Raw genomic sequence first — 27,276 nt, 5'->3', positions numbered from 1 at the left:
ACTGAACGATCACTGGTTAGACACATTGGAGAGCATATTCCTACACGGATAAGAGACTGAAGGGATCAGAGAGGCCACCTACTCCAACCTCTGAGACTCTAAAGTTGATTTTCATCATATGTTTGGAAAAGGGCATCGAGGAGAGGTGAAGAAGGGAATGTCTGAAGGAACTTTAGCCCGACGGAGAAAAGACTTTGGGATGAGGTAGGGCAAAATGGCCATCTTTAGGCATCTGAAAAGCTGTGGTATAGAAAAGGGATCAGACTTGTTCTGCTCAGTAGGTGGGAGTTATAAAAGGGCTCAATGTCAGGGAAAAGCTGATGGGAGCTGTCCCTAACTGAGAAGTGACTGGATCCCTCCTTGAAGGTCTTTAAGCAAAGGGCAAAAGACCACTTGTTGGGCATGCTACAGGGGGATTCTTTTGGGGATACCGGTTGGACCAATCAGATTTGGGGGGCTCTTTTGAATTCTGAAATCCTGTGATTCCTTGGGGAAAAACCAAAAACTATCCCCTCTTCCTAACTTCCTAATTTCTGTTGGCTGTGGCACCATTCACACATGGTTTGTAATCTTGGGGTCAATTTTTGACTTTTCATAACCAGTCAGTACCAGGTCCTGCTGATTCTACCTCCAAACATCCCCTACATGGGTCTACTGTGCTCTCCATTCCTGCTTTCATCTTGCTAATGACATGGGGCCTCCTTGTCAGCTACCCAGACTATAACTATAGCCTACTCTCACCTCTCTTCTCTGCTCCGCAAGCCAAAAGATGGAGAGGGATCTAGCTGGTCATGCTATTCCTTTGTTCAAAAGAAAAAGTCAGTAAAACCAAACAAAAATGAGAAGAAAATCTTCCAAGGCACTGTGGGTATGAAGATGACCATGACAAGGGGCCCTAACCTCACAGGCTTTGCACCCTTCTGAGGGGTACAACACATAGCCTGATAATTAGGTACCCATAGGTAGTAACGGGACCCCGGGGCATTTCTAATAGACTGATCCAGGAAGCTTTACAAAGAGGACTTTGACCACTGAGGCAAATCAAGTAAAGCTTCCCAGAAGAGAGGCCTCTTAAGTCTTGAATGCAGGACCCCCTGTTGGTTCAGACGAGCTGGAAAAGAAATAACTGGAAGGGGAAGATTGAGAGATGAGGGGAGGTTGCACACATGAGGAGAGCCTTAAATGCCAACCTATACAGTTTGTCATTTATTCTCAAGGCAATGAGACCACTGTAAGTCCTGGATCAGGGGAGTAATATGGTTAGAACTGTCTGTGACTTAAGAACATTATCCCAGCAGCTTCAGGGAGGATGGATTAGAGAGAGGGAAACGCAAATAAAAAGTCCTCTCTTCTATCTGGCACTCTTCGAGGTCCTCTACAGTCTGATGTTGCATTTTTTCTCTGACCTGCTCTGTTGGAACTTTCCTCCAAACACTCTATGCTTCAGTCATATTAGATGACTGGGCCTGGTTTGCACTCTTTTTGTTTAAAACATTTACCTTCTGTCTTAGATTCAATACTGAGTTCTGAAGCAGAAGAACCGGAAGGGCTAGCCAATTGGGGTTAAGTGACTTGCCCAGGGTCACACAGCTAGGAGATTTGAACCCAGGATCTCCTGTCTCCAAGCCTAACTCTCTATCCCTGAGCCACTGAGCTGCCTCCTCTCATATATACACTAGTGTCCCCCGACCTGGCATGGTCGCTGCCCTCCTGTTTGTCTAATGAATTCCTTTATCATCCCAATGAGAAGCCTTCTTCTCCAGGAAGCCCTCCCTATTCTCTTGGTTGGTAATGACCTCGTTCTTCAAGTCGCATATAGCATTGGGTCACTGGCACAGCTATTATGCCATGTTGTGTAGTCCAGTTATTCGCATGGGTATCTTATCGTCCACAGTAGAATGTAAGGGTTCCTGCCCTCAATAAACTACACCTTCCCTAAACTCTGTACTCTCCCTAGTGCCTAGCAGGTGGGTCTGCTCACAACGGAAACATAATCGAAATTTTTCCGAGTCCTCCAATAATAACAGAGATTTCAAGCCTCTCCCTCTTTTAGGAATAAAAATCTGCCATCTTGGCTTACAAAAAGCCATTAACGATTATTCCGGTCTGTCTGACTTGGTCACAATCCCAAGCAAAAGCAATTTTAGCAATCTTCCTGAACAAAAGTTTTAGTCTACTAAAGGGAATGGAGGAAAATTTGAGTGATTCTCTGCATAGAAATTGCTCCCAGGCAGAGGGGGAATGGGCCCAGGTGCCACTCATTCTGTGTTCACTGCGACTTCTTATTTAAATGGTGTTAGTCATCCCTGAGACCCAGGATGTGGCATTTTGAGAATATTTTAGTCATTTCCTGAACTAAAAGAGAGCAGCATTAAAAATAAATAAATAGCCAGGAGGCTGCTCAAGGGTCTCCCCCACAGGCCCTTGGCTAATCTTCCCTGGGTAAGAGGCAGGAGCCTCTTCCCTAATATATGCATAGCCTTAGTACAAACGACTTTCTGAGGGTGCCAACAGATACCAAGAGTGCCAATGCGACCAGCTGTGAAAGCCAGGCCAGAGACAAAGAATTGTTCCTACAGAACATTGAAGGAAAAGAAGCCAATGCTTTCACGGAAAATGTTCTCGCAGTACACCTGGCATCGCTTAATAACAGATGGCAATTAATTCCTTGCCTCTGAGAGACTAGGTGCCCTTCCATGGCTAAGAAAGAAAATGAAAATGAAAACACGGGCAGCATAATTATTCCATTCTGAAAGTGGACCTGTTGCCAAAGAATAGAAACATTTTAAACACTCAAGTGTTTATTAGGATATGGCCAGGGAGATTGGGAAAAATGGCAACCGACTTTTTCCAAACCTGGAAGAAGGAAATGAGAGAAATGAGAAACTCTAAAACTTCTCATGGTTTCCGTGACAGAAGTATCCCTCTTAAGAGAGACTCGGGACCAGCCACCAGCTGGTGATGCCAGCCATGCGGGTGATGCTATGGCAAACTTCCATTGAGGAAGAGTTCACAGGAGATGGATCTCTGAGCAGGGCAGGCCCGATGGATCAAGTTTCTAAGCAGATTCATACAACTGGCCAATGGGAGCTCCACAAGATGCTCTGTGTACTGGGGCCCATTGAATTTTTCCAAGTCCCTAGCCTACAGCAATAAGAGGACAGTGTCAAATTTCCCCATTACCTTGACTTCCTGTTTTTCCTCTTTCTTTGTTCTTCATAATGCATGATGTCTACCTGTAAATAGGATCGGCTCCTACCAGGTAGCCCAAGACTAAAGTAAATTGTCTGAGACTTTAACTGCTACAAGAACCAAGGATTTATCACACGTGTAGAATTCTGTTAACAGAAACCAGCTCCTAAGCCCTTGCTTGGATCCCAGGCTCTGGTTCCATTCTTGTTCTGAATGTCTGTTCCTAGGAGCCCGTGCTTGAATTTGGAACCCCTCATTGCCCTGACTCGTGGGCCCATCATGCTTCTTACCTCTCCAGTATTCTGACTGGTCTATTCCTGCCACCTGAATCTAGCCTTTGTCTGACTAGACAGATAGTGGGTGCAAGGGTGTTCAGGGAGAACTAGCACCTCTGGTGGGAGGGTTTGCTGAGCCCTTTCCAGGGCTGCTCATCCATCTTTGGTACCCACCTGCCACCCAGCTCTTAACTGTGGCTCCAAGAAGCTGTCACATGCACAGCGGCCACACCCCAGTAAGCCATCTCAGCAGGCAGGCTAACCCAAGTTGAGAGTAAGCACATATAGTCACCGAAACCTGTCAGTGAATTAAGGGGAGGTCTATTCCAAGTATGTGGAGACTTCCCCTGGTGGAATGGGTGGCTAAGAACAATTTGTTCCAGCAGCCCATGAAGGCAGCTAAAGTAGGCATCGTGGAGTGCTAAGAGCTGAGTCAGGCATGGAAGAAGCCAAGGTCATCCACTTCACCCTGGGCCATCACCGGTCATCCTGACTTTGGTCTTGCCACTGGACTTGGATGACTCTGGAAGAGAGGGTGAGGCCGGTGATTCTATGCGACCCTGCCTCCCTTACATCCAATTGGTGCACAAATCAAGGCATTATCCTGTGATGTCATTGGTCCTCTTCAAAAAATAAGGATGAACAACAGTTTCTTGAGCCTCCCTACTCAATCAGACCACTCTGGGCTTGACCTTGGGCCCGCCTGACTTACAGTATCTGCCAGTGCTTTCATGGCTGGCTATACTACTACTGGTTGTGGCCAGTTCTGTCTAGGACTCATTTACTCCCTTCTCTCTACTGCCTCCGTGAGCCCCCAGGTCTAAGCAGGTTCTCGTCATCTCCTGGTCTCCCTGGATCCAGAACTATGCATCCCACCTGAGTCCCCTGGCTCTGATAGATGAGTTGTGTTGTCTTATGTTCCTAGGAATCAGGCCTCCATCCCACTTCCCAACCCTTCCTTACCAAATCCCTTTTATGTGTTGTCTTCCCCCATTACAGGGAATTTCCTTGAAAGCAGGAGCGGTGGCTTGCTTATATTGATATCAAATGCTTAGCACAGTGCCTGGCACAAAGCAAATGCTTAAGAAATGTTTAAGCCATCTATCTATCCAGCTTCTCCCTTCTCCAGGCTCCCCTCCATAGAGCTGTTGAGTCGATATTAAGCACAGGTCTTACCATGTCACTCCCCTCCTGAAAACTCCAGGGACTCTGGTGCCAAAAGGATGAAAGACAAACTCCTAGTCACAGTGTGGTTCTAGTCTCCCTTTCCAGGATGATTACATATCGGTTCCCCTCACTGCCTCTGTAACTCCCACTTGCTCTTCTTCCAACCCTCATACTATATCTCTCACCTCTCTTTTGAGTTGTTTTGGGGCCAGGAGGGGGTTTCTCCCAGGATTGAAATGCTCTCTGTCCCACCTTCCAAAAACTGCCTCTTGCAGCCACTGCAGGGCTCCCTTGGAATAACCAGCTTTCCTGGGGGTCAGGCCTGCCCCCTACCACCCTCTCCCCAAATTGCTCCGGACTGCCTTTGGCCATATACTATATTTGTTCAGCCGTCCACACGAGGCATGCCTCTTGTGGAAGAGAAGTCCTTGAAGGCAGGGGCGGCTGCTTCCTTTTGGGCTCTGCTCCCCAATGTCTAGCACACAGCAGATTTATACTTACTGTTTATTGACTTCGAAGTCTCAGTGTAATATCCTGCTACAGCAGAGGAAACATGTGGTTAAGTACAATTGTGTAACTAGCATGGAACTGAGTCACATTGACCTTCGTTCCTCAGTACTAATAGGCAAAGCCTGTCCAAATGGACCTCCTCTGGTTGGCACTAGAATCCCACCTCCGGCCTCCATCGAAGGACTCCAGCTCCAAGAAGGGCTTAGTAGAGAGTCATTATCTGTGCTTCAGAAGAACATTTTTCGGCCACAAAAGTGGAAATGATTTAGAGTAGGAAAGTAACTTTCCATGGGCAAATATCGGTTTTAAAAAATAATCATCTTAAAAAGAAGAGAAATGGGCAAAATGTGTTGAACAAAGCTGAGTCACTCGCTGTTAAATGAGGGGTCAGCAGTTAAGACAACACAGTGAGTTAGTAGCAAAGGCACAGTATGGCCCCATTTTCATTAGCAAAAAGCCATCATGGGATTGTTAGGACACCATTTCCCGAGAAAGTGCTTTTCAGAGGCTCTTAAAGACATTAGAGCCAGGTCAAGTCAAATGCGACCCGCAACAGACAAGGGATGTTTCCTTAACATCCTTAAAAACATCCTGTTTCCTTAAAAGGACAGGCTCACAGGATTCAAGATCTAAAAACTAGAAAGGACCTCTTATGGGTCCTAACTAGATTCCTTCTTACTGGATCACAGATCTATGCTGAAGGAGACCTTGGAGACAATTTAGTCCGACCCCTCTTCTAAGAGGTCCATTTGAAAGAAAAGTATGCAGCTTAGATCCTCATGCTGTCTAGCTGACAAACACACAGAAAACAGACCTCCTACCTGGAGAAGCTGCTGGTTCAGTTTCTGAATCTCTGATAAACTGAGCTCACTCAAAAGATCACACACTAACCCAGGCTGGGGCCTAGAGCTGTTGCTATTTTGAGTCATGGACATCATGTTTTCTCTGCGGTTCCTGAAGACTTGGTTGTTGTAGCCAATACCCAGTTCATCATCGTTACATTGATTCAGGTCTTCGAAATTTGTTGGCAGGGTCCCTAAGGAATCATAGGTATTGATGTACCCAGACAGCACTCTGCGAAGCTCATTTTTTTGTTCACGTTCACTCTGGAGAGTTTCCAGGGCCTCTTCTAGATGATGGTCAGAGATCTCCTTTTGTCGAGTGACTTCAGCCAAACGACTGTTTCTAAGCTCGATTTCTTCATCTCTCCTCTGAACTTCTCGCCTTAGGCCTTCATACTCCACCTGAAACAAAAGTAAGATGTCTCTATCTAAACCTGCTCTTTATCCTATGCAGCTCTCCAGTGATGGATTTACATTGCTCCTCAGGCTAGAAACTGCCCTGTTCAGAGCCCTTCTCCAATAGAGAAGAGCCAATGGAGAGGAACAGATAGTTTTCAAAGGGAGAAATCTATGAATCGTGTGATAGAATGCCCCAAATTACTAAAAAAAAAACTACAGAAATGTGACGTAAAACAGCCCCAAAGCTCCATCGCAATTGTTGCCACACTAATACATCGTTGGTAGAGTTGCAAACATGCCCTGCCCATAATGAGCATGGAATTCAAGTAAAGCAGGAAAAATTTTTAATAAGAAATCAGGTATCTTGGGTGACACTTAAAAATAACCATGCCTCATTGGCCATATTGGGGTAGGGGAGGGCATAGAGGAGAGGAGACTATCTGGAAATTGCTGGTATGACGATAGATATCAATAAAATTGTAATAAAAATTTTTAAATTAAGAATTGAAGGGACCACTGGCTCTATGAGAGTGTCAATGTGAGCTGCCTCAACACCCCAGCTCCAAAAGAACTCACAAAACAAAACAGAGAACCTTCATACCAGGGGGCAGCTAGGTGGGTTCAGTGAATAGAGAGCCAGGCCTTGAGATGGGAGATCCTGGTTCAAATGTAACCTCAGTCACTCTCCTAGATGTGTGACCCTGGGCAAGTCACTTTGCCCCCATCGCCTAGTCCTTCCAATTTTCCTGCCTTAGAACCAAAACATAATATTGATTCTAAGATGGGAGGTAAGAGTTAGAAAAAGTCCATCACACCTGCCACAAAACCTGCCAAATAAACAGGGTACCTGGGGAGTTCTCTGGTGAATGAACAGTCATTTTAAATGCTCCCTCTGAAAAAAACACTGAGCATTTCCTTTTAAAAACCAAATGAACTATTTCAGAGCCAGATGGATTTTTTAAAAAAGGCCAATTCACTCACTAGCTGATCAAGAAGCAATACCCACCTAAAAGTTTCCTGGGGAAGCTACTCCCCCAGTTCCATCCTCGGGGCTCAAAAGTTCCTTGACCAAGGAAATGGCCAGAAACTACCAGCACACCTCTTATCCAGAAAGCTCACCTTGGCCCAGTGATCTCTAGGCTTCAGGAGCACCTCACTAGTAACAGGCTGGATGTCTCTACTTTCACAGATCTCACTATCCAAATCCTTTCTCAACAATTCATTTCTAAGTAAGACTTCAAGTCAGAAGGATGCTCTACAGCACAGCCCTCTTTCATGGGGATGAGGTGTCTAGGGCAGACAAACAGGAGGCATCAATGAAGGTTCCTCTTCCGGTACCATCTTCCACTGGCAAGGAGGGATTCCTTTTTTTGCTAGTGGGTCAGGTTTTTCATTGGCATCTCTAAGTGTTTGGGGAAGAACACAATCCCCCAAAATGCCTAGCTCCGACTCTGCCCTAGTGACATGTCTGGTCACTGATCTCCCCATTGGTGAGTCTCTGGCCAAGGTGCCCATTACTTGAGGGACCCCAGCCATGCTCATTTTACTCCAGGTTCAACTCACTTTGTGGAATGCTCTACTGCCTCATCGACTTTAGCCCCTCTTCATTTTCCTTCCACTTTCCCTTTTGTTTTTTCTTCTCCAATTAGAATGTAAGCTCCTTGACAGTAAGGACCGTCTACTTTTTCTGTATTCATGTCTCTGGTGCTTGGTATATAGTAGGTATTTAACAAATATTTTCTCTTTCGATCTGTCAGGGTCTCAAGGAGTAGTGAGATGACCGAATTTCTTTGGAGTTTCCAGTAACTCCAGAAGATGGAATCAGGAACCCACTTACCTGGGTCTCCTTCAAACAGGAAATTTGCTTCTGTAAAGAGAGATTTTCTTCTTTCAACTCTGCAGTGTCCTGCAACTGCCGTAATTCTTTCATCTTATATTGTTTGACCTCATCTTTCAATAGGGCCTTTTCAGTTTCTATACATTTGCACTCCTGGGGAGAAAAAAACTTTATCATGAAAAGAACAAATCCGATTTAACATTTCCCTTCTTCATCGGATTTTCGGAAGAGTTTTGAGATGCTTCTGAAGGTATTAGATCTAAAAGTATGAAAGACAGAAACTTATCTATTAAAAAATTCTTATCTCTCTGGTAGCCAGGGCAGAAGGTGAGAACCATTCATTCGCAAAACATTTCTTGAGCATCTATTATACCATAAGGTACAGTACTGGACCCTTGGGTCTTTTATCAGCATTTACAGGAGGCCTTTCCCTCTGTTCTATATCTTGTATGTACCTCTTTATCTGTTTTCTCCCTGATTAGAATGTAAGCTCCTTGAGGGCAAGGATTGTTTTAGCCATTCTTCATATCTGCAGTGCTTGGCACAGGGCTTGGCATATTGTAAGCAAGTAATAAATGTCTGTCAATTGATTATCAGAACCCATTTGAGTTTAGAGGGGTCTTATTTCTACTTTGGCCTTCTTCATAGGTCATTAAAATCCACAGCTCTCCTGTACACTCCTGTACATTTTGGTTTAACTAGAATAACTTGGTGCTTAGCTATTTCTCCTGCTTTGGGCACCGAATCCCCCAGTAATGGGCTGAAGCAAATCCTTTTGTCCCTGGGTTCATTTACAAAATTTTGTTTCAATACCACTTTCTGAACTCATGCTTTGGCACAATTTGTTCAGTGTTATTTCCTTCTTAACAGCTCAATTTTTGTTCCTTTTAAGACATTGTTAAATTTATTTTTAACATTCATTTAAAAAATTTAAGTTACAAATTCTCTATCCCTCCCACCAGTCCCCCACCCATTGAGAAGGCATGCAATGATAGCAATTATACATGTGAAGTCATGCAAATATATTAGCCATGTTGCAAAAGAAAGCACACACACACAAAAAAACAACAACAAAAGGTTGAAAATGTAGGGGGAAAAATCCGCCTCAATCTGCATTCAGAGTTCATCAGTGTCTCTCTGGAGGTGGGGAGCATTTTTCATCATGGGTCTTTTGGATCACTGTCTTGATCGCAGGAGCTAATAAGTCTTTCATAGCTGGTCACTGTTGCAATATTTAACAGCTGGTTTTTTTTTCAATGGCAAATGGCTATGTCTCTAAAAAATGGATGGTAGGCTCTTGGCCAAGATGGCTGCCTGAACATAAAGCGTAGATTCACCACATCTATTCTAGCAAATACCTAAAGTTAAACATAACCATCAACAAGAAGTCCTGGGTTCAAATCTGACCTCAGATACATCCTAGCTGTGTGACCTTGGGCAAGTCACCTAACTCCCATTGCCTACTCCTTACTGTTCTTTTGCCTTGGAACCAATGGACAGTATTAATTCTAAGATGGAAAGTAAGGGTTTTAAAAAATAACGATCAAGAAATCCAATGAGAAACTAAAGTAAGCCATTCCATCCATCCTAAAATTGCACAAAGTCAGCCAGAAGCCTACAGGGATAAGAAATAGGGTCCCACTAGCAAAGCCAGAGCCAGTATGAGCAAACAAGCCAATTATCTCCCCAGCTTAACCAATTACTTATAACTTGCAGGGTGGGGTATGTATTGCGAAGCAGCAAAAGTGGAAGGCTCTTTAGAAACAACCAGAAAAGGCGACAAATAGTGGTCACAGAAGCCAGCTCCATAGACAAGGACACCCAGGACCAAGGAACACCAAAGACTTTTGCAATCTGTCCTGAGATTCCATACAGGGCCCCAAAGATTCACTCTGAACCTCAAAGATCCAGGGGACCTAAACCTGGGGATCAGCACAAGAATACAAATGACCCAGGTCAAGGTAGAGTAGGGTTGACCACTCTGCCCAGAAGCACAGTAGGAGGCACAGCCCAGTTCTAGCACAAAGCCCCAGGTCAGGAACTAAAGCTAGAGAGATGAGTAAACCAAAGACGATATAGACAACTACAAAAAATTATAACCCATCCAGAGATACCCAAAAATCTAATGTGGAGAGTACCTCCAGAGCTACAAGCCAAGACTCAAAGGAAAAAAACACTTTCCACAAGGACTACATGAAATACCTAGAAAAAATGAAGCAAGATTTTTAAAATGAAATAAAAACTCTAGAAGAAAGAATAGAAAGGAAAAGAAATGTCAGAAAAGCAAAGAGGAAGTCTTAATGAACTATAAGACTCACTAAAAATTGAAATGAACCAAACAGAAATCAGCAAATATATCTCATATCAAAAACTACCAATTTGGAAAGCAAGTCAAGGAAAGATAATTTAAAAATCATTGGGGTCTCCATAATCTAGGATTAGATTCCAAGAAATCATAAATGAAACTAACCCAGATTTATAGAACCAAAAGGTCAGATGAAGATAACGAGGCTCTATCAATCACCTCCTGAAAAAAATCTCCCAAAACTCAGTAATGTCATAGCCAGAAGCCAGAGCTCCCACATCAAAGAAAGATTACTGCAAAAATCCAGAAAGGTGCTTAAGCATCAAGAAACCATAGTCAGGATCATATAGGACCTGGCTGTTTATACTACAAAAACAAGGAGATCTTAGCATACAATATTCTAAAAGGGGAAAATATAGGCTTGTGACCAAGGATAACTTACTCCGCAAAAAGGAACAATGGGCCTTTAACAGAATGGAAGACTTCCATGTATTACCAATGAAAATATCAGAGCTGAGTAGGAACTGTGAAATGCAAACATGTGAGTTCAGACTAATGGAAAGGGCTATATGATAGCCTCATGTTAACATTCTAATAGGAAGAGAAGAACGAAGGGTTCCTTTAGAACCCTTTCAAAGGGTTCTGGAGTAGTAGCTAAATAGGAAAAACTGAGGGGGGATAGCTAGGTGGCTCCGCCTAGAGATGGGAGGTCCTGGATTCAAATCTGTCCTCAGATACTTCCTATTATCTGGGTGACCCTGGTCAAGTCACTTCACCTCCATTGCCTAGCCATTACCGCTCTTCTGTCTTGGAACCAATACTTAGTATTGATTGTAAGATAGAAAATAAGGTTGTTTTTTTTTTTAAAGAAAAACTGAGGACCCCCAAGGGTAAACTGATTCTGGCCAAGGGAATTTATAGAAGGGAAAGAAGGGAGGATAAAAGTGAAGAAAGGAGGATACTGGTGAAGAAAGGAAGGTGGAACTTTTGATTTCTCAGAATTGGAATGAACATGAAAAGTATACAAATATAGAGGAGAGCATAGGGGAGGAGAGAAGAAGCATCAGATGAACCTCACTCCTACCTAAACCAACCAAAAGATGGTTAAACACACATACACACATATATGCACATGTACACACACACATATGCAGAGAATGGTGTGGATGTGTATCAAATTCAACAAGAAGACTGGCCAGGACAGAGAAAAGGGGGATTAAGAGGGAGGAAAATGCCAGGGAGGAAATGGTCACAAGTAAAACAAATTGCTGATCCTAAAGAAGGGAAAGAAAAGCAAAGAACTAGAACCTAAAGGGATGACCAACAGTTGGGGAATGGCTCAGCCAACTGTGGTACATTAATTCATGGAATATTATTGGAGGTTTATGCTGTTCATATTTACCACCCAATCAAAATCCTGGTAGTATAATCCATTGGCTTTTCACCTCTCTGCCTTCTCTTCTTTATTTAGGATCACTTGGGATTCTTCCAATCCTCTCCCAAGCCATCTCCCTCACACACTAGTCCTGCTCTCCTCTTCAACCCATCTTGACCCCTTGGAGAACCAATTCAATTCTCTACCATCTTCCTCTCTGGAAACACTAACCCCTTTATCTTATCACCAATTATACCCAACCAAGCCTCCAATGGTGGATCACTCCCACCATTCATTGACTCTGGGTCTACAAACATGCTGCTGAATGAAGGTGGAAAATTTGCATCCATTAGATTTATGTGATACAACCCCAAATGAGCTCCTCACTGCTGCTATTCTACCTCCCCTGTCAACTCCCTCTCTCACTCTCCACGGTGGCTCTTCCAAACCTTCTCATCCCTTTTCAAAGTTGCATGGCTCAATTAAGGGCATTCACCATGAGCTCCCTCTTCTTCATCTCCTATCACTCAGGTACCTTCTGCCACTTTCTCCTCCTTCACTCCTCTCTCATGTGATGAAGTGACCTTACTCTTGACCATGGTCAACCTCTCTATCTGCTCTAACTCTGTCATTTATTTTCAATCTCTCTCTGTCTATTGGCTCATTTCCTACTGTCCACAGACACACCCATGTCTCCCCCATCCTGAAAAAACCCTCTTCTGATCCTTCCATTCCTCCTAACTAATCATCCTATATCACCTCTGTCCTTTGTGGCTAAACTCCTTGAAAAGGGGTGTCTACAATAGATAGGCACCTTCACTTTCTCTTAACTCTTTACATTCTGACTACCAATATTATTATTCCACCAAAAACATATCTCTCCAAATTACTAATGATCTTAGTGGCCAAATCCAATGTCCCTTTTTCAATCCTCATTCTTCTTGACCTGTCTGCAATGATCATTTTCTCCTCCTTGATACTCTTTTCTCCAAGTTTTCAAGATACCCCTCTCTCCTGGTTCTCTTCCTACTTCTCTAATCACTTTTCTGTCTCCTTTATTGGATCCTATTCCAGATTGCACCCTCTAACCATAGTTTCCTTCAGGACCCTGACCTGGGCCCTCTTTTCTTTTCCTCTATACTACATCGCTTGTTGATCTCATCAGCTCCCATGGATTTAATCACCAGCTAATGATTCTCAAATCTACCTTTCCTACCCCAATCTCTCTGTCGATTTCTTTTTTTAACCTCTTACCTTCTGTCTTGGAATCAATACTGTGTATTGGTTCCAAGGCAAAAGAGCTGTAAGGGCTAGACAATGAGGGGTGAAGTGACTTGCCCAGGGTCACACAGATAGGATATGTCTGAGGCTAGATTTGAACCCAGGATCTCTGGGCCTAGCTCTCTATCCACTGAGCCACTAGCTGCACCCTCTGCTGACCTCTAATCTTCCATCTCCTCTTCATTTTCCAACTGCCTCTCAGACATCTCAAATTGAATGTCCAGTAAGACATCTTAAATTCAGTATGTCCAAAATGTAGCTAACTATCTTTTCCCCTAAACTCTTCCCCCTCCTGCTTCCTTTTAATAGTGTGGAGGGCAATATCACCTCCACAACCCCTCAGGCTCATAACCTAGGGTTCATCCTGGATTCCTCACTCCCTCTCACCCCTCAGATCAGCTGGTACCAGGACCTGTAGATCTCACCTCTGAAACATCTCTTGAATGTGCCTCCTTTCCTCTGGCACAGTCACCACCCTAGTCCTGGTCCTCATCACCTGACAGCTGGATTATTATAATAGTTTCTGGTGGGTCTGCCTGCCTCAAGTCTCTCCTAGCTCCAGTTTATACTCCATTCATCCACTAAAGGATTTTTCTTAAGTGTGGGTCTAACCAAGTCACCACTATCCTTATTCAACTGCAGTGGCTCCCTATTGTTTCTAGAATCAAAAATAATGCCCTTCATAAACTAGCCACTTTCTACCTCACTAGTCCTTTCACACCTTACTCTTTGACATATACTCTTTAAATCCAGTGACACTGGCCACCTTGCTGTTTCATGAACAAGACACTTCATCTCTTGGCTCCAAGCATTTCCTCGTGCCTGGAATGCTCTCACTTTCATTTCCACCTAATGGTTTCTCTTGGCTTCCTTAAAGGAATCCCATCTTCCACAGAAAGTCCTTTCAGCCCCTCAATTCCAGTGCCGGCTCTCTTTTATTTCCTATTTATCCTGTATATAACTTGCTTGCATATTTTTGCTTTGTTGTCTCCCCTATTGGATTGTAAACTTCCTGAGGATAAGGATTGCCTTTTGCTTTTTTTCTGTATCCTCAATGCTTAACACAGTGCCTGAACACAGTAGGTGCTTAATAAATGTTTACTGATTAAAATATTACACTATAAGAAATTATTAGATAATTTCAAAGAATCATGGGAAAAAGGAATCAAGATAGAATGGTGTGGGAATCAGGGAAACAATTATACAAAGACAACATTGAAAAAAAAACTGTGAAAAACTAGAGAAGTCTGATGATCTACAATTTCTTTAGAGGGCCTAGGATTCATGTTATCTATCTCCTAACAGAGAATCGAGGGACCCAAGGTACAAAGAGACATTTCTGGACATTGTCACTGTATGGCTGTGTCTTACTTGGCCACCCTTATTTGTTTGGGGGTTTTGTTTTGTTTTCTAACCATCACCTTCTTAGAATCAATACCATGTATTGGTTCCAAGGCAGAAGAACAGTAAGAGCTAGGCAATGGGGGTCAAGTGACTTGCCCAGGGACACACAGCTAGGAAGTGTCTGAGGCCAGATTTTCACCCAGGACCTCCCATCTCTGAGCCACCTAGCTGCCCCCAGATACTCTTATTTGTTATAAGGGGTTTGTTTTTTCCTGTTTTGAATTGGGGAGACATTCAAGGGATGGAGGGTGGGGGAAGTTGGGAATACTAATGCCAACAACACAACAGCAACAAAGAGAGTGCCACGGAAACATTTAAAGTGCGGAGTCCAGAAGAAAGCGTAGAAGAAAGCACAGACAAGCAGAGCAGTTTAGAAAGTAACATACTGAATTTATTTTGTTGTTGTTCAGTCGTTTTTCTGTTGAGTCCAACTCTTGGCAAAGATATTGGAGTGGTTTGCCATTTCCTTCTCCAGCTCATTTTACAGATGAGGAAACTGAGGCAAACAGAGTGAAGTGACTTGCCCAAGGTCACAGAGCTAGGAGGCCTCTGAGGCCCCATTTAAACTCGGGTCTTCCTGACTTCAGGCCCAGTACTCTATCCACTGAGTCACCTAGCTGCCCAAATTTATTTTATACTTTTTTTAAAAAGCAAGAAGTATGAAACTGAGATCCACAGTTTCATATACAATTTTCTTTGTGCTCTGCTATGTATGTGGAAATCCTCTTTTTTCGGTGATCATGTTTAAAATTCATTAAAACTTTTTAAAGGTTATAAACCTAAAACTTAGTGGTGATAAGCATTAAGGTGGGGCACAAAGTTTGCTACAGTTGTAAAGATCACCTGGACCCCAGGGGTATGATATGATCATTTCCCAATCAGGACATTGACAGATTATTAGCTGGTAGAAATGGCTAGACCAGGAATTCAATTGCGATTTCATCTCCCATTCCCAGTGTCCTAATAAAAAATATTTTATAACATTAAATAATGGATCTAGCAATGTTAGAAGTTCCACCTACCTGAAGCATAGGCTCTTCTCCGGAGAATTTACTTTTGTCCAAACTATTCTTTTCTTCATTTTAATTTTATTTTTAGAGCTAGAAGGGGCCTTAGAAATCTAATCTGAAACCATTTCTTTTTCTATTTTGAATCTAGCCATCAAATAAAATGAGCATTGCCACATACATTAAAGATTAAGTCTCTTTCATATAAAAAGCATTTTTCTAATTCAACACAAAACTTTCAAAGCAGTGTTATTTGTCTATGGTCCCTTCTAAACTCCCTTCTATTCACTTTTTTCAGGGGAGAAAGGAGAGCCCCCCACCAAAAAAAAAAGAAAAAGAAAAACCATTGCAACAAATATTCAGTCAAGCAAAACAAATTCCCATACTTGCCAAGTCCAAAAATCTGTTTCATTTTGAATCTAGAGTCATCTACCAACTCTCTGTCAGAGGGTGGGTAGCACATTTCATCTCTGAAATCATGTCTGATCATTTAATTGATCAAAATTCTTAAATCTTTCAAATTGTTTGTCTTTGTGATGTCATATAAGGAAACTGTTCTCTGAGATCTGCTTACTTCACTCTGCATCATTATTCATGCTGGTCTTACCTGGTTTCTCAAGAACCATCCATCCCATTTGTCATTTCTTCTGCCCCAATATTTCATTACATAAATATGTCTATAATGTATTCAGTCTTTTCCCAATTAATGGGCATTCCGTTAGTTCTTTATCATCAAAAGGAGGTGCTATGGTTTGTTTTTTTTTACTTTGGGGTTCTTTTACTCTTTCTGGATCTTGGTTTTTATTACATACTATTTATCATATTAAGGAAGACTCTATTTCTGTACTTTTCGTGGTTTGTTAGTTTTTGTTCAAACAAAAATGGGTGTTGTACTTTGTCAAAACCTTTTCCCTAATATTGAGCCAACCCCTGCATTCTTGGCCTAAATCCAACCTGGTCATAGTGTGTATTCTCTTTGATATGTTGCTACAGTCTCTTTGCTAATATTTTAATTAAAAATTTGAGTCAGTATTTATTAGGGATATGTCTTTATGGTTTTCCTTTTCTTTTGATTCTCCATAATTTATGTATTAAGATATTTATATCCTAGAAGGAATTGCTAAGACTGTTCCTTTTTTGCAAATAGTATATTATATATAAATAGCATATTTATATAATGTTAGCACTAATTGCTCTTTTAATGTTTAATAAAATTCACTTGGACATCCACTCATTCCTGGCATTTTCTTCAGGGATTCAATTATTTCTTGTTCAACTTCTTTTTTGAGGATTGGGTTACTTAGGTTTATATTTCTTATTCTGTTTATCTGAGAGTTTCATATTTTTGCAAATATTTGTCCATGTCATTTAAATGATTGGTTTTATTGCCATTCAGGCAACAGAGTTTCTAATATTTCTTCTGAATTCTTTTACAGTTTTGATACTGATAATCTGGTTTTGCTCTTTTTTAAATTTTCAATTACCTATTCGTTTATCCTGTCCGCCGCCAAAAAGCAAAACAAAACAAAAACTCATGTCCTTCACTGGGGTTTTTGGTCTTTTTCTTTGTTTGGTTCTCAGATTTGTTAATTTCTGATTTACAAAATTCTCATTTTTTGTATTTAATTGGGTTTTTTTCTGGTTTGGGGTCTGTTCTTTCTTTTGTTGATTAAGAGAATTTTTCCACTAGACTGCTTTGGCTGCATCACAAAATCAGTGGTACCGTATCTCATTGTTGTCATTTTCGTTAAAGAAATCATCCCACTCTTCTATTATGGTTTTATTACTTCTCCCTATAACTTGTTTACTTTTTCTTTTTAAACCCTCACCTTCCGTCTTGGAGTCAATACTGTATATTGGTTCCAAGTCAGAAGAGTGATAAGGGCTAGGCAATGGGGGTTAAGTGACTTGCCCAGGGTCACAGAACTAGTTAGTATCTGAGGTCACATTTGAACCCAGGACCTTCCATCTCTAGGTCTGGCTCTCAGTCCACTGAGCCACCTGACTGATCTTTTCTTTTAAGCATTTAGATGCTGTGCCATTTGGTGCATATATGTTAAAAATTGATATTAATTCATCAACAATGTACCTTGAGCATAATATCATTTCTAATCTTCTTTTAATCATGTTTATTTTTGGTGTTGCCTTGCCTGAGATCATGATCTTTAGCCTTGATCTTTTTTAAGTTTAGCTGGAGCATAATAGACTTTACTCCAGCCTTTACTTCAATTCCATGTGAATCTATGTTTCGAGTGTGGGTTTTGCTTTCTGATTCATTTTGCTACTCTCTTCTGTTTTAGGAGTAACTTTATCCTGTTCACAATTATGATCATTAATTGTGTATTTCCCTCTATCCTCGTCCATTCTTTTATAGTTTTTTCTCTCCTTGACCTTGTCTTACTCTTTTTTCTGTTACATTTTGAGTTCCAAATTGTCTCTCCCCTCTCCCTCCCAACCCCACATTCAAGAAGGCCAACATTTGATATATATGTGGAACCATACAATACCTACTTCCATATATCACTTCTTTCTCTGGAGGTGGATACCATCTTCCTTCATAAGTCCTTCATAGTTGATTTGAATGTTCATAATACTCAGAATAGCTTAGGCACTCACAGCTACTCTTCGAACAATATTGCTGTTACTGTATATAATGTTCTCTTGGTTCTGATCATTTCACTCTTCATTATTTCATGGAGATTGTTCCATGTTTTTCTAAAACCAACCTGCTCATCATTTCTTACAGTACAGTAGTATTCCATCACTGTCATATACCAAAATGTATTCGCCCATTCCCCCAATTGATAGGAATCCCCTCAATTTCCAGTTCTTTGCCAGCACAAAGAGATCTTCTATAAATATTTGAGAATGAATATGTTTTTTCCCTTTTCATCGATCATTTTGGGAAACAGACCTAATAGTGGTTTTGTTGGGTCAAAGGGGATATGCAGTTTTATAACTCTTTAGGCATTATTCCAGAATGCTCTCCAAAATGGTTGGATCAGTTTGCAATTCCAACAGTGTATTAGTGTCCTAATTTTTCCACATTTCCTCCAACATAGTCATTTTCCCCTTTCCTCCTTTTAGCCAATCTGATAGGTATACCTCACGGTACCTCAGGAGTTGTTTCAATTAGTATTTCTCTGATCAATAATGATTTAGAGCCTTTTTTATATGATTACCTATAGCTTTGATTTCTTCTTCCAAAAACTGCCTGTTTGTATCTTTTGACCATTTATCATTTGGGGAATGACTCGCATTCTTATCAGTTTAACTCAGTTCTCTATATTGAGATATGAGGTCTATCTGAGAAACTGGTTATAAACAGTTTACCTACTTTCTGATTTCCTTCTAATCTTGGCTATGTTGGTTTTATTCATACAAAATCTTTTTCATTTAATATAGTCAAAATTATCCATTTTATAGCCCACAATGCTCTCTATCTTGTTTATTTGTAAATTCTTCTCTTTGCCATAAATCTGATAGGTAACATGTTTTATATTCTTCTAATGTATGATATCTCCCTTTTTTCTAGGTCATATATCCATTTTGACCTTATCTTGGTAAATGTTGTAAGATAATAATCTATATCTAGTTTCTGCCAGACTGCTTTCCAGTATTTTTAGCAATTTTTAACTAAGTAGTGAGTTCTTATCCCCCAAAGCTTAGATCTTTACATTTATCAAACACGAGGTAACTATAATCATTTCCTACTAGGTATTTATTGTATACCTACTCAATTCCACTGGTCCATTATTCTATTTCTTAGCCAGTACCAAATAGTTTTGAAAATTATTGACATAATACAGTTTAAGATCTGGTACTGATAGACCTCCCACTTTTAAATTTTTTCCAATAATTCCTTTGATGTTCTTGACCTTTTGCTCTTCTAAATGAACTGTTATTTTTCTAGCTCAATAAAATGATTTTTGATAGTTTAATTGGTGTAGCAAATGGCAAATAAGTATATTAATTTAGGCAGATTGTCATTTTTATTATATTGGCTTAGCCCACCTACTTACTTTAAACTCTTTACAAAGAAGGTGGTGAGAGAAGGCATACTTAGGACTAGAGACCTATGCTTGATATGATCTGCTCTCCCTTATCTACGCCATCACAGGTTTTTATTCTTTCTCTCCTTTTTCCTGTTGAAATCTCCTCTCTTCCTGCAATGATACTCTCCAAGTCTGAAGTTTGCTTTCCTTATGACTAATCCATATTGCAGTTCCATCCACCTTCTTATTCCCACTCATTTACTTATTTGATGTTGGTGTTGTCTGTTAGTGTGTTTGAGACTAGGTTTCCCTATCTTACCCAGCCTGGAAGTATACCAGCAACTCATAGGCCCAAACCCACTCCTGATTGATAGATGTTTGATGCTGGTTCACCTACACAACCCAGATCTGTTCACCTCTTCTTACACAGTTGTCCTCCCTTCCCAGGGGCCCATCACATTAGTGTTGGACTTATTGTAGACCATAGGATTTTAGACCAATGCATCTCAGAATCCCCAAGCTCAGGTGATCCACTATCCTCAACTGCCTTGCTTAGCAGAGATTACAGGAGAGGCCCATCACATTTGGCCTTAAATGTACTTCTATACAAAATTCTGTGTGTGTGTGTGTGTGTGTGTGTGTGTGTGTGTGTGTGCTTTCATTTTACCATTCTTAGATTGGTTCAGATGAAATGAAATTTAAGTAATATTTATTCCTTCTACCCCCAATTCCTCATTTTTATGGTCATATGCATGCTGATCATGTGAAATAGTAAATTCTCCTACCCTTCCCTCCCTAGTATACTTTTTTCTTTTCAGTTTCTTTATTCAAAATCCATTTTAAAAAAGAAAATTGTCATAACAAATGTATCTGTCTCATTCAGCACTTTAACTCCACCAACTCCTTGGTAGAGGGTGGGTGGTACGATTTACCTTCAGGATTCTGGACTCATGATTTATCTTTGCATTGATCAGAAGTCTAAAGTCTTTCAAAGTTGTTTGCTGTTGTTTTTTTAAAATATTGTTGTCAATGCATAAATTGTCCTCCTAGTTCTGCTGACTTCAGCCTGCATCAGTTCACAGAGGTCTTCTCAGTTTCCTCTGAAAGGTCCACTTTATTATTTCTCATGGCATAATAATATTCCATTACAATCACATACTACAAGTTGTTAAATTGTACCCCCAATAGGTTGGCACCTTCTTAGATTCCAGCTTTTGGGCTATTTTTGAAATAAGCTTCTCTAAGTATGCTTTTACACATGGATCCTTTTTCTCTTTCTTTGATAGCTTTAGGGTATAAGATCTGGTAATTGTATAACTGAGTCAAAGGGTAAGCATCATTTAGAGTGACTTTTGGGACACAGTTCCAAATTGCTTTCCAGAATAGCTAGAGCAGTTGAGAACCCTACCAACAGTTCACAAGTGTAACCTATTTTCCCTCAGTCCCTCCAACATTTGTCTTTTACCTTTTTGTCATCTTTGCTAATCTGATGGGTATGAAATGGAACCTCATGTGTGCTTTAATTTGCAGTTCTCTAATTATTAGTGATTTAAAGCATTTTTCATATGGTTGGAATATGTTTTTAATACCAATATCTTTTGGAAAAACCAGATTAGCTATTTTATTTTATTAGCTTAAAAAACAGCTCCTAGTTTATTTACCAATTCAATGGTATTTTTGCTTTCAATTTTATTAATCTATTCTTTAATTTTCAAAATTTCTACTTTATTACTTAGTTGGAGACCAAGTAATATTTTCTTTGAGGCTGTGGCTTACATATGTTGTGGTGTTCTTCTCTTGTTCTGAGTTGGTGTCTTGGGTGGCTCTGGCTCCATAATAGCTCTTTATAGTGGGAGTTTTTGTTTGTTTACCCCTTCCAGCCTAACTTCCTGAATTGGGACTTTGTGCAATGGCCAGACTCTATACAGTTCTGGAGAGAAGGTTAAGGCCTTGTTTGGACCCAAGCTGTATTCTCTGGGGTCCTGACACTGCTTCTCCAGGTACTGAATGTTGCATTTTTAAAGGATGCTATAGGCAGTTCAGATCAGGGAATTACCAACTTTCATTTCACTCCACATGTTTTCATTTGAGCAACACAACTGCAGGCTTGCCTCTGGTTGGAGTTCCAGTAGACAGTCTCTAGCCCATCAGCTAGTAGGAAGGATATGCAGATTCTGAGCAATACAACTGCAGGTTTGTCCCTAGTCTCTGTTCATGATTTTGATTACTCAGCTTCAAGACTATGAGCTGAATCACAGTCTTACTCCAGGGTCAGAGAAACAGAGCTAGAGGCTCCCCATGGTGCATACTTCCTGCCTTGGTACACAGATTCAGGGCCCATCTTCCACTCTTCCTCAACCCTGCTCTGTGGTCATACTGATACAGCTTCAGGCCCCAGCTTCATTCTATCTGATAGAAGGTTCTGCATGGACCTTGCCAACTGGACTGCCTCCCCAGTGCCCACATGCTTCTGGTTAATCTCCCTGTGCTGGAAAAAATGGCCTTCTTCAGTCTGGTGCTAAGAATACTTCCTTGTTCTTTGTTGGGGCAATTGTGGGAGAGAGTTGGGCTATATATTTCTTCTTACTCTGCCATCTTTGACAGTCTCCTATTTTCATCGTTTTGATGAAAATCTAAAGCAATTAAGGCAGCAGAGGATTTGTGTGCAAACTGAGGATTTCAAGCAGAATTGAACTTTTTCTTAAGAAGAATTCTTTTATATGGCATTTGATCAAACTCTAAGGACTATATTAATGACACCCCTATGAGGAGGCATTCATACTCTTATTTAACTAATTGGGGAATTGAGGTAAGGAGAATCTTAAGTGACTTTCCCAGAGTCACACAGTTCAGGGGTGGTAGAGCGAGAATTCAAGCCCAGGTCTCTCCTGAATTATCTAAGCTGTCCCCCACACAAGCTTGGAGTGGTGCCCATACACCCAGGAAAGCAAGAGAGTTACGGACACACACCTTTCTCAGCTCCTGGATTATGGAAGAAAGGCGATCATTTTCTGCAGATGTATTAGTCACAAGAAATCTCATTTGTTTAATGTCATTCTGCAACTCTTCAATTCTCTCCATCAGCTTTGCCTCCTTGGAAGCTGTTTCCAGCAGTAAGCATTCTTCTCTGTTCTCTCCATCAAATGTGGCCCGCTTATGGTTGCTATGACATTCTGCTAATGCCTAGAATGGACACAGAAGACTGCCATTTTAGAGGCAGACTAAATATGGGATTTACAGCTAAGAAGCTTGATATAGGATGTTTCGATATTAAATCATAACCCTGAGGGGTGTTTCTTCTCAACTAATATGGCTTTTTCCAATGACTGAAATACTTTGCCAGACAAGTTAGTGAGTAGTGCTACCAGGTCTTGTACTAAAAGAAGAGAAAAGAATGGTAAGAGCTAAAGACACACCACTAGGGACAGTGGATAGAGTGCCAGGCCTGGAGTTCCAACTGGGACACAGACTCTTCCTAGCTGGGTGACCCTGGGCAAGTCACTTAACCTCATTTGCTTAGCCCTTGCCCTTCTGTCTCGGAGTTATTACCAAGACAGAAAGTAAGGATTTAAAAAAAATGTAATTCTAAGAAGTGATACTAAGGTAGAAAGTAAAGGTTTTCAAAAAGTTAGAGCCAGCTAGGTTGCTAAATGGATAGAGTGCCAGGCCTGGAAGCGGGAGGACCTGGGTTCAAATGTGGCCTCGGGTACTCCCCAGCTATGTGACTCCGGGCAAGTCACAAGTAACTCCACTTACCTAGCCCTTGTCTTAGAGTTGTTACTAGGACAGAAAGTAAAGGTTAAAAAAAGCCAGCACTATTGTATGGTGTACCTATATGGAATTTGAAGGCCTGTCTGTGCCTTTAAAGAGCTTACAATTTAGTTAATAAAAAACTCCCCCCCCCCAAACCGCTCTACATCTGTTAAACATATTTAAAGAATTCAGCAAAGAAACTGTATCAAAGGGTCACCTTAAAAGCCTTTGGTTTGGTGTTTTCTTTTGTTTTTCAGCAAAGGTACTGAGACAGAGCTGGCCTTCATAGGCAAACTTGCTACATTGGTACCTCCCCCCATCCCAGCCACAGCTGGCTCTGAGGCCCAGCCTAGCCACTGTTTGATCTTTACCTCCTTCAGTTGATGTAGTTCCAGCCTATGGGACTCTAGCTCTGTTTCCAGGTCCCCATATTTCTGTTTCAAGTCGGCATTTTCCTCGAGCACTGCCAGGCCGTACGTTGCGGCCTGGACTTTCTCCTGGGTTGTCTCCTGCAGCTCGCTGGATAACCTTTCCACTTCTGCTCTCAGAAGTGACAAGATCCTTTCCTGCTCCATAGGGGATAAGGTGGGCCCCTGCCTGCCGAGCACAAGCCAAGAGTCAGTGCATCGTCACAGGAGAAGCCCTTGAGGAAAGGGAAGATTGACTGAAGAGACCATTAAACAAACGCAAGATTCATATGGAAAAAACCTAAACATATACAGTTACCAGCTTTAAAAAAAGGCTGGGGGTGCATAAGAAGAGCCCAGGGAAATAGGGAGGGTTCAAGAGACAAAGCAGCCCAGTGAGAAGATTTGACAATGTCGTTTTAAGACACGGCAAACAAGGCTAGTCACTCGTCGCCACTATTCCTATAAAAAAAAGTGGGGTGGGAGAGAGAAAATGGAGCATCTTCATTCATAAGCAGATACAATAGAAAAACAAACTTGTTTCCCACTCATTCTCTAATGGATCATTGAATCATGGAAGAGGGAGCCAGGAGGGGGAAAACCAATGCCGTAATCAAGAGAGGGTCATATAATACAAACCTTTAATAAATGCTTGTTGTAGAAAAAAGAAAAAACTTTTCAATCACCCATGTTCTAAATTAATCAAAGGAAATATGAAGTGATTTTTGAAACAACAATAAGCACATTTTAGCTCTTAAAAAGTCAGTAAGTATTTTGACTGTGGGTACAAGTCAAATACAAGTGAATTACTGACTGTCCCAAAAGTCTTAGTACAGTTTTGTTTTAATTACTTCAGAAATAGAAATGCTGCCAAAATTTCAGAATGGGGAACAATGTACAAGAAGCCCCCTTACTGCTATATGACTTGAAGTCACGCAATAAGCATTTATTATATAAGGTGTGTATGGTTATTCTAATGGCCAGCACCAAATGGAACTTTTATAAAAATGAACCATGTACAAGGGCAAATAGTCAATACATCCTTTATAGACCATAATGCAATAAGAATTGAAATTGATTCAGGAACCACAAATCAAAGATAACAAAATAAAGGAACAGTGCCAATTCTAGATAAACTATATAAAAACGGGTAAGGAAGAAGTCCTACCAAATTCCTTCTATGACACAAATATGGCTTTGACACCTAAACCAGGAAGAGCAAAGACAGAGAAAGAAAACTATAGATCAATTTCCCTACTGAATATATTATAAAAATTTACCAAGTGGGATTTATATCAAGAATGCAGGATTGGTTCAATATTTGGGAAATTACAACCATGATTGATCCTACTGAGAGCAAAAATGACCCCAAAATAATATAATTATTTCATATAGATGCAGAAAAAGCTTTTTTTTACCAAATAAAAACACTAGAAGGCATGGGAATAAATGGAGTTTTTCTTAAAATGATAAGTAGTATTTACCTAAAACCAAGAGCAAGCATTAAGCAGGAATAAACTAGAAACTTTCCCAATAAGATCAGGAATGATTATCACCACTATGACTCCACATTGTATTAGAAATTCTAGTTATAGCAATAAGAGAAGAAAAAGAAACTGAAAGAATGAGAATAGGTAACAAGAAAGCTATGGCTCTCTGCAGATGATATGATGACATACTTAAGGAGCTCTAAAGACTCAACTAAAAAAAACTATGAGACCCTACAGGAAGAGCTAGAAAGAAAAATTCCATTTAAAATAATTGCAGACATATAAAATACTTGGGAATCTACCTCCCAAAGACAAACCCAAGAACTAGAAGAACATGATCATAAAATACTTTTCAGACAAATAAAAACAGAACAGATCTAAACAATTGTTGAAATATTCATTAATGATGGGTAGGCCAAGGAAACATAATAAATTCTACCTAAAACAATGTTTAAGCAAAATCTTATCAAAAAGACTACAGGAATTTATCCAAGAAATCATAAAAAGCATCTATCTATAGCCAAAAGCAAACATCATATGCAATGCAATCATAATGCAAACATTAGAACCTTTTCCAATAAACACAGGAGTGAAGCAACATTGCCCACTCTCCACACCATTATCTGACATAATTCTAGCAATAGAGATAAAAGAAAGGGATTTAAAGAATGATGATAGGTAAAGAGGAGAAAAAAACCTATCTCTATTTGCTGATGACTATGATGATTTTGCTTCAGCCAAGTTGCAGGCTACATACGAAATCCTTCAACAGAATTTCTATGTGACAATAATAATAATGCAAGAAGCAGCAATAGAAAGGGAAATTGCATTCCAAATAACTACAAAATGTATACAATTTCTGGGGAACAATCTCTCAAAACACACAAAAATAGATTCAATTCTTAAAGAAATAAAGGACAACAACCTAAATAGCTGGGAAAATATTCAGTGCTCATGACTAGCCTGTGCCAATTAGTAAAGATAACAATACTATCAAAATTAATTAGGCAGCTTGGCAGCACAGTGGATAGAGGGCTGGGCCTGGAGTCAGGCAGGAGGACCTGGGTTCAAATCTAGCCTAGGATACTACCTGGCTATACAATCCTAGGCAACTGCCTCACCCTTACCTCTCTTCTGCCTTCAAATCAATACTTATTCCAAGACAGAAGGAAAGGGTTTTTTTTAATTTAATTTCCACTTTTAGTGCTTTAAAGCTTTTGGAAATAAACAGAATCCTGCCACTTTCCTAGCAGAATTTCCATTTTTGGAAAAGGCTTTGGACTGACCAATCTGTAGGTCTAAGCTGAGGACCAAAGCCTTGCTTTTACTTGCTACCTCTACTTGTTACCTTCGGGTTCCGTGTTTCTGAACTCAGTTCAGAGTTCAGCTGGTCTATAATGGGTTAAGTTTAGAAATCCAGCTCTCCTGCAAACCACAGATCTTTTCCTAAACAAGGAATGTTTGCTGGCCTTGGAGGACTGTGTGAAAAAAAAGGGAGGGGCTGGCATCTTTGGCCACCAAGCTATCTTTCAAGATTTGCCGTCCAAAAGTACAGGCTGCTATCTGGCATCTGACTCCAACAATGAGCCCTTCTTAGTCCCAGGGGAAAAGAGGGGGAGTCAAGCCCCCAATCACCAAACTTCTGACCGATCGTGTTGGTTCCTGCACCTCACCTTGGTAACCAATCATTTTGTACTTAATTCTATGATGTCATTCACCCTTCTCTGTATTTTGTGTGCTCTCCTCTATCTCCCTCCCCTTTGTGATCTTTGCTTTACAAGCCTTTATGCAGTAATGGGCATTGGGCACTCTGGTATGACAGTATCTATGGTGTCCCGAAGACCATCCTCTGGTCCTGCCCCATTAAAGCCTCAGTTTATAAAGTCTAACTCCTTTGGTTTATTTTTTCGCAGGTCAATATGCTCTATACCAAGTTACCAAGGGCATACTTTACAGAGCTTGAAAAAATCATAACAAAATTCATTTGGAAAAACAAAGCAGCTAGACTAGCAAGGCAAACGATGAAAGAATTTTAAG

At 40.8% G+C, this 27,276-nt stretch overlaps 1 protein-coding gene across 6 annotated transcripts in view; it reads right to left on the bottom strand.

The window, feature by feature from the left end:
- The window catches only part of LOC100029725 (protein bicaudal D homolog 2-like), a 38,761-nt gene that overhangs the window by 5,843 nt on the left and 5,642 nt on the right, over positions 1-27,276 (bottom strand). For 4 of the 6 annotated variants that reach the window (XM_007507059.2, XM_007507058.3, XM_007507060.3 and 1 more), the window contains exons 2-5: positions 23,714-23,939; positions 22,560-22,772; positions 8,223-8,375; positions 5,966-6,388 (exon numbers count right to left, since the gene is read on the bottom strand). In XM_007507059.2, coding sequence (XP_007507121.1) covers positions 5,966-6,388; positions 8,223-8,375; positions 22,560-22,772; positions 23,714-23,917 — 993 coding nt within the window. In that variant the 5' untranslated portion in view covers positions 23,918-23,939. The remainder of the gene's footprint in view (positions 1-5,965; positions 6,389-8,222; positions 8,376-22,559; positions 22,773-23,713; positions 23,940-27,276) is intronic. The other 2 variants (XM_056809224.1, XM_016426629.2) reach the window with 1 other exon arrangement.

Source organism: Monodelphis domestica, chromosome X (genome assembly GCF_027887165.1).
Source record: "Monodelphis domestica isolate mMonDom1 chromosome X, mMonDom1.pri, whole genome shotgun sequence".
Classification (NCBI taxonomy): Eukaryota; Metazoa; Chordata; class Mammalia; order Didelphimorphia; family Didelphidae; genus Monodelphis; species Monodelphis domestica.
This window is presented reverse-complemented; position numbering and strand designations above follow the sequence as displayed.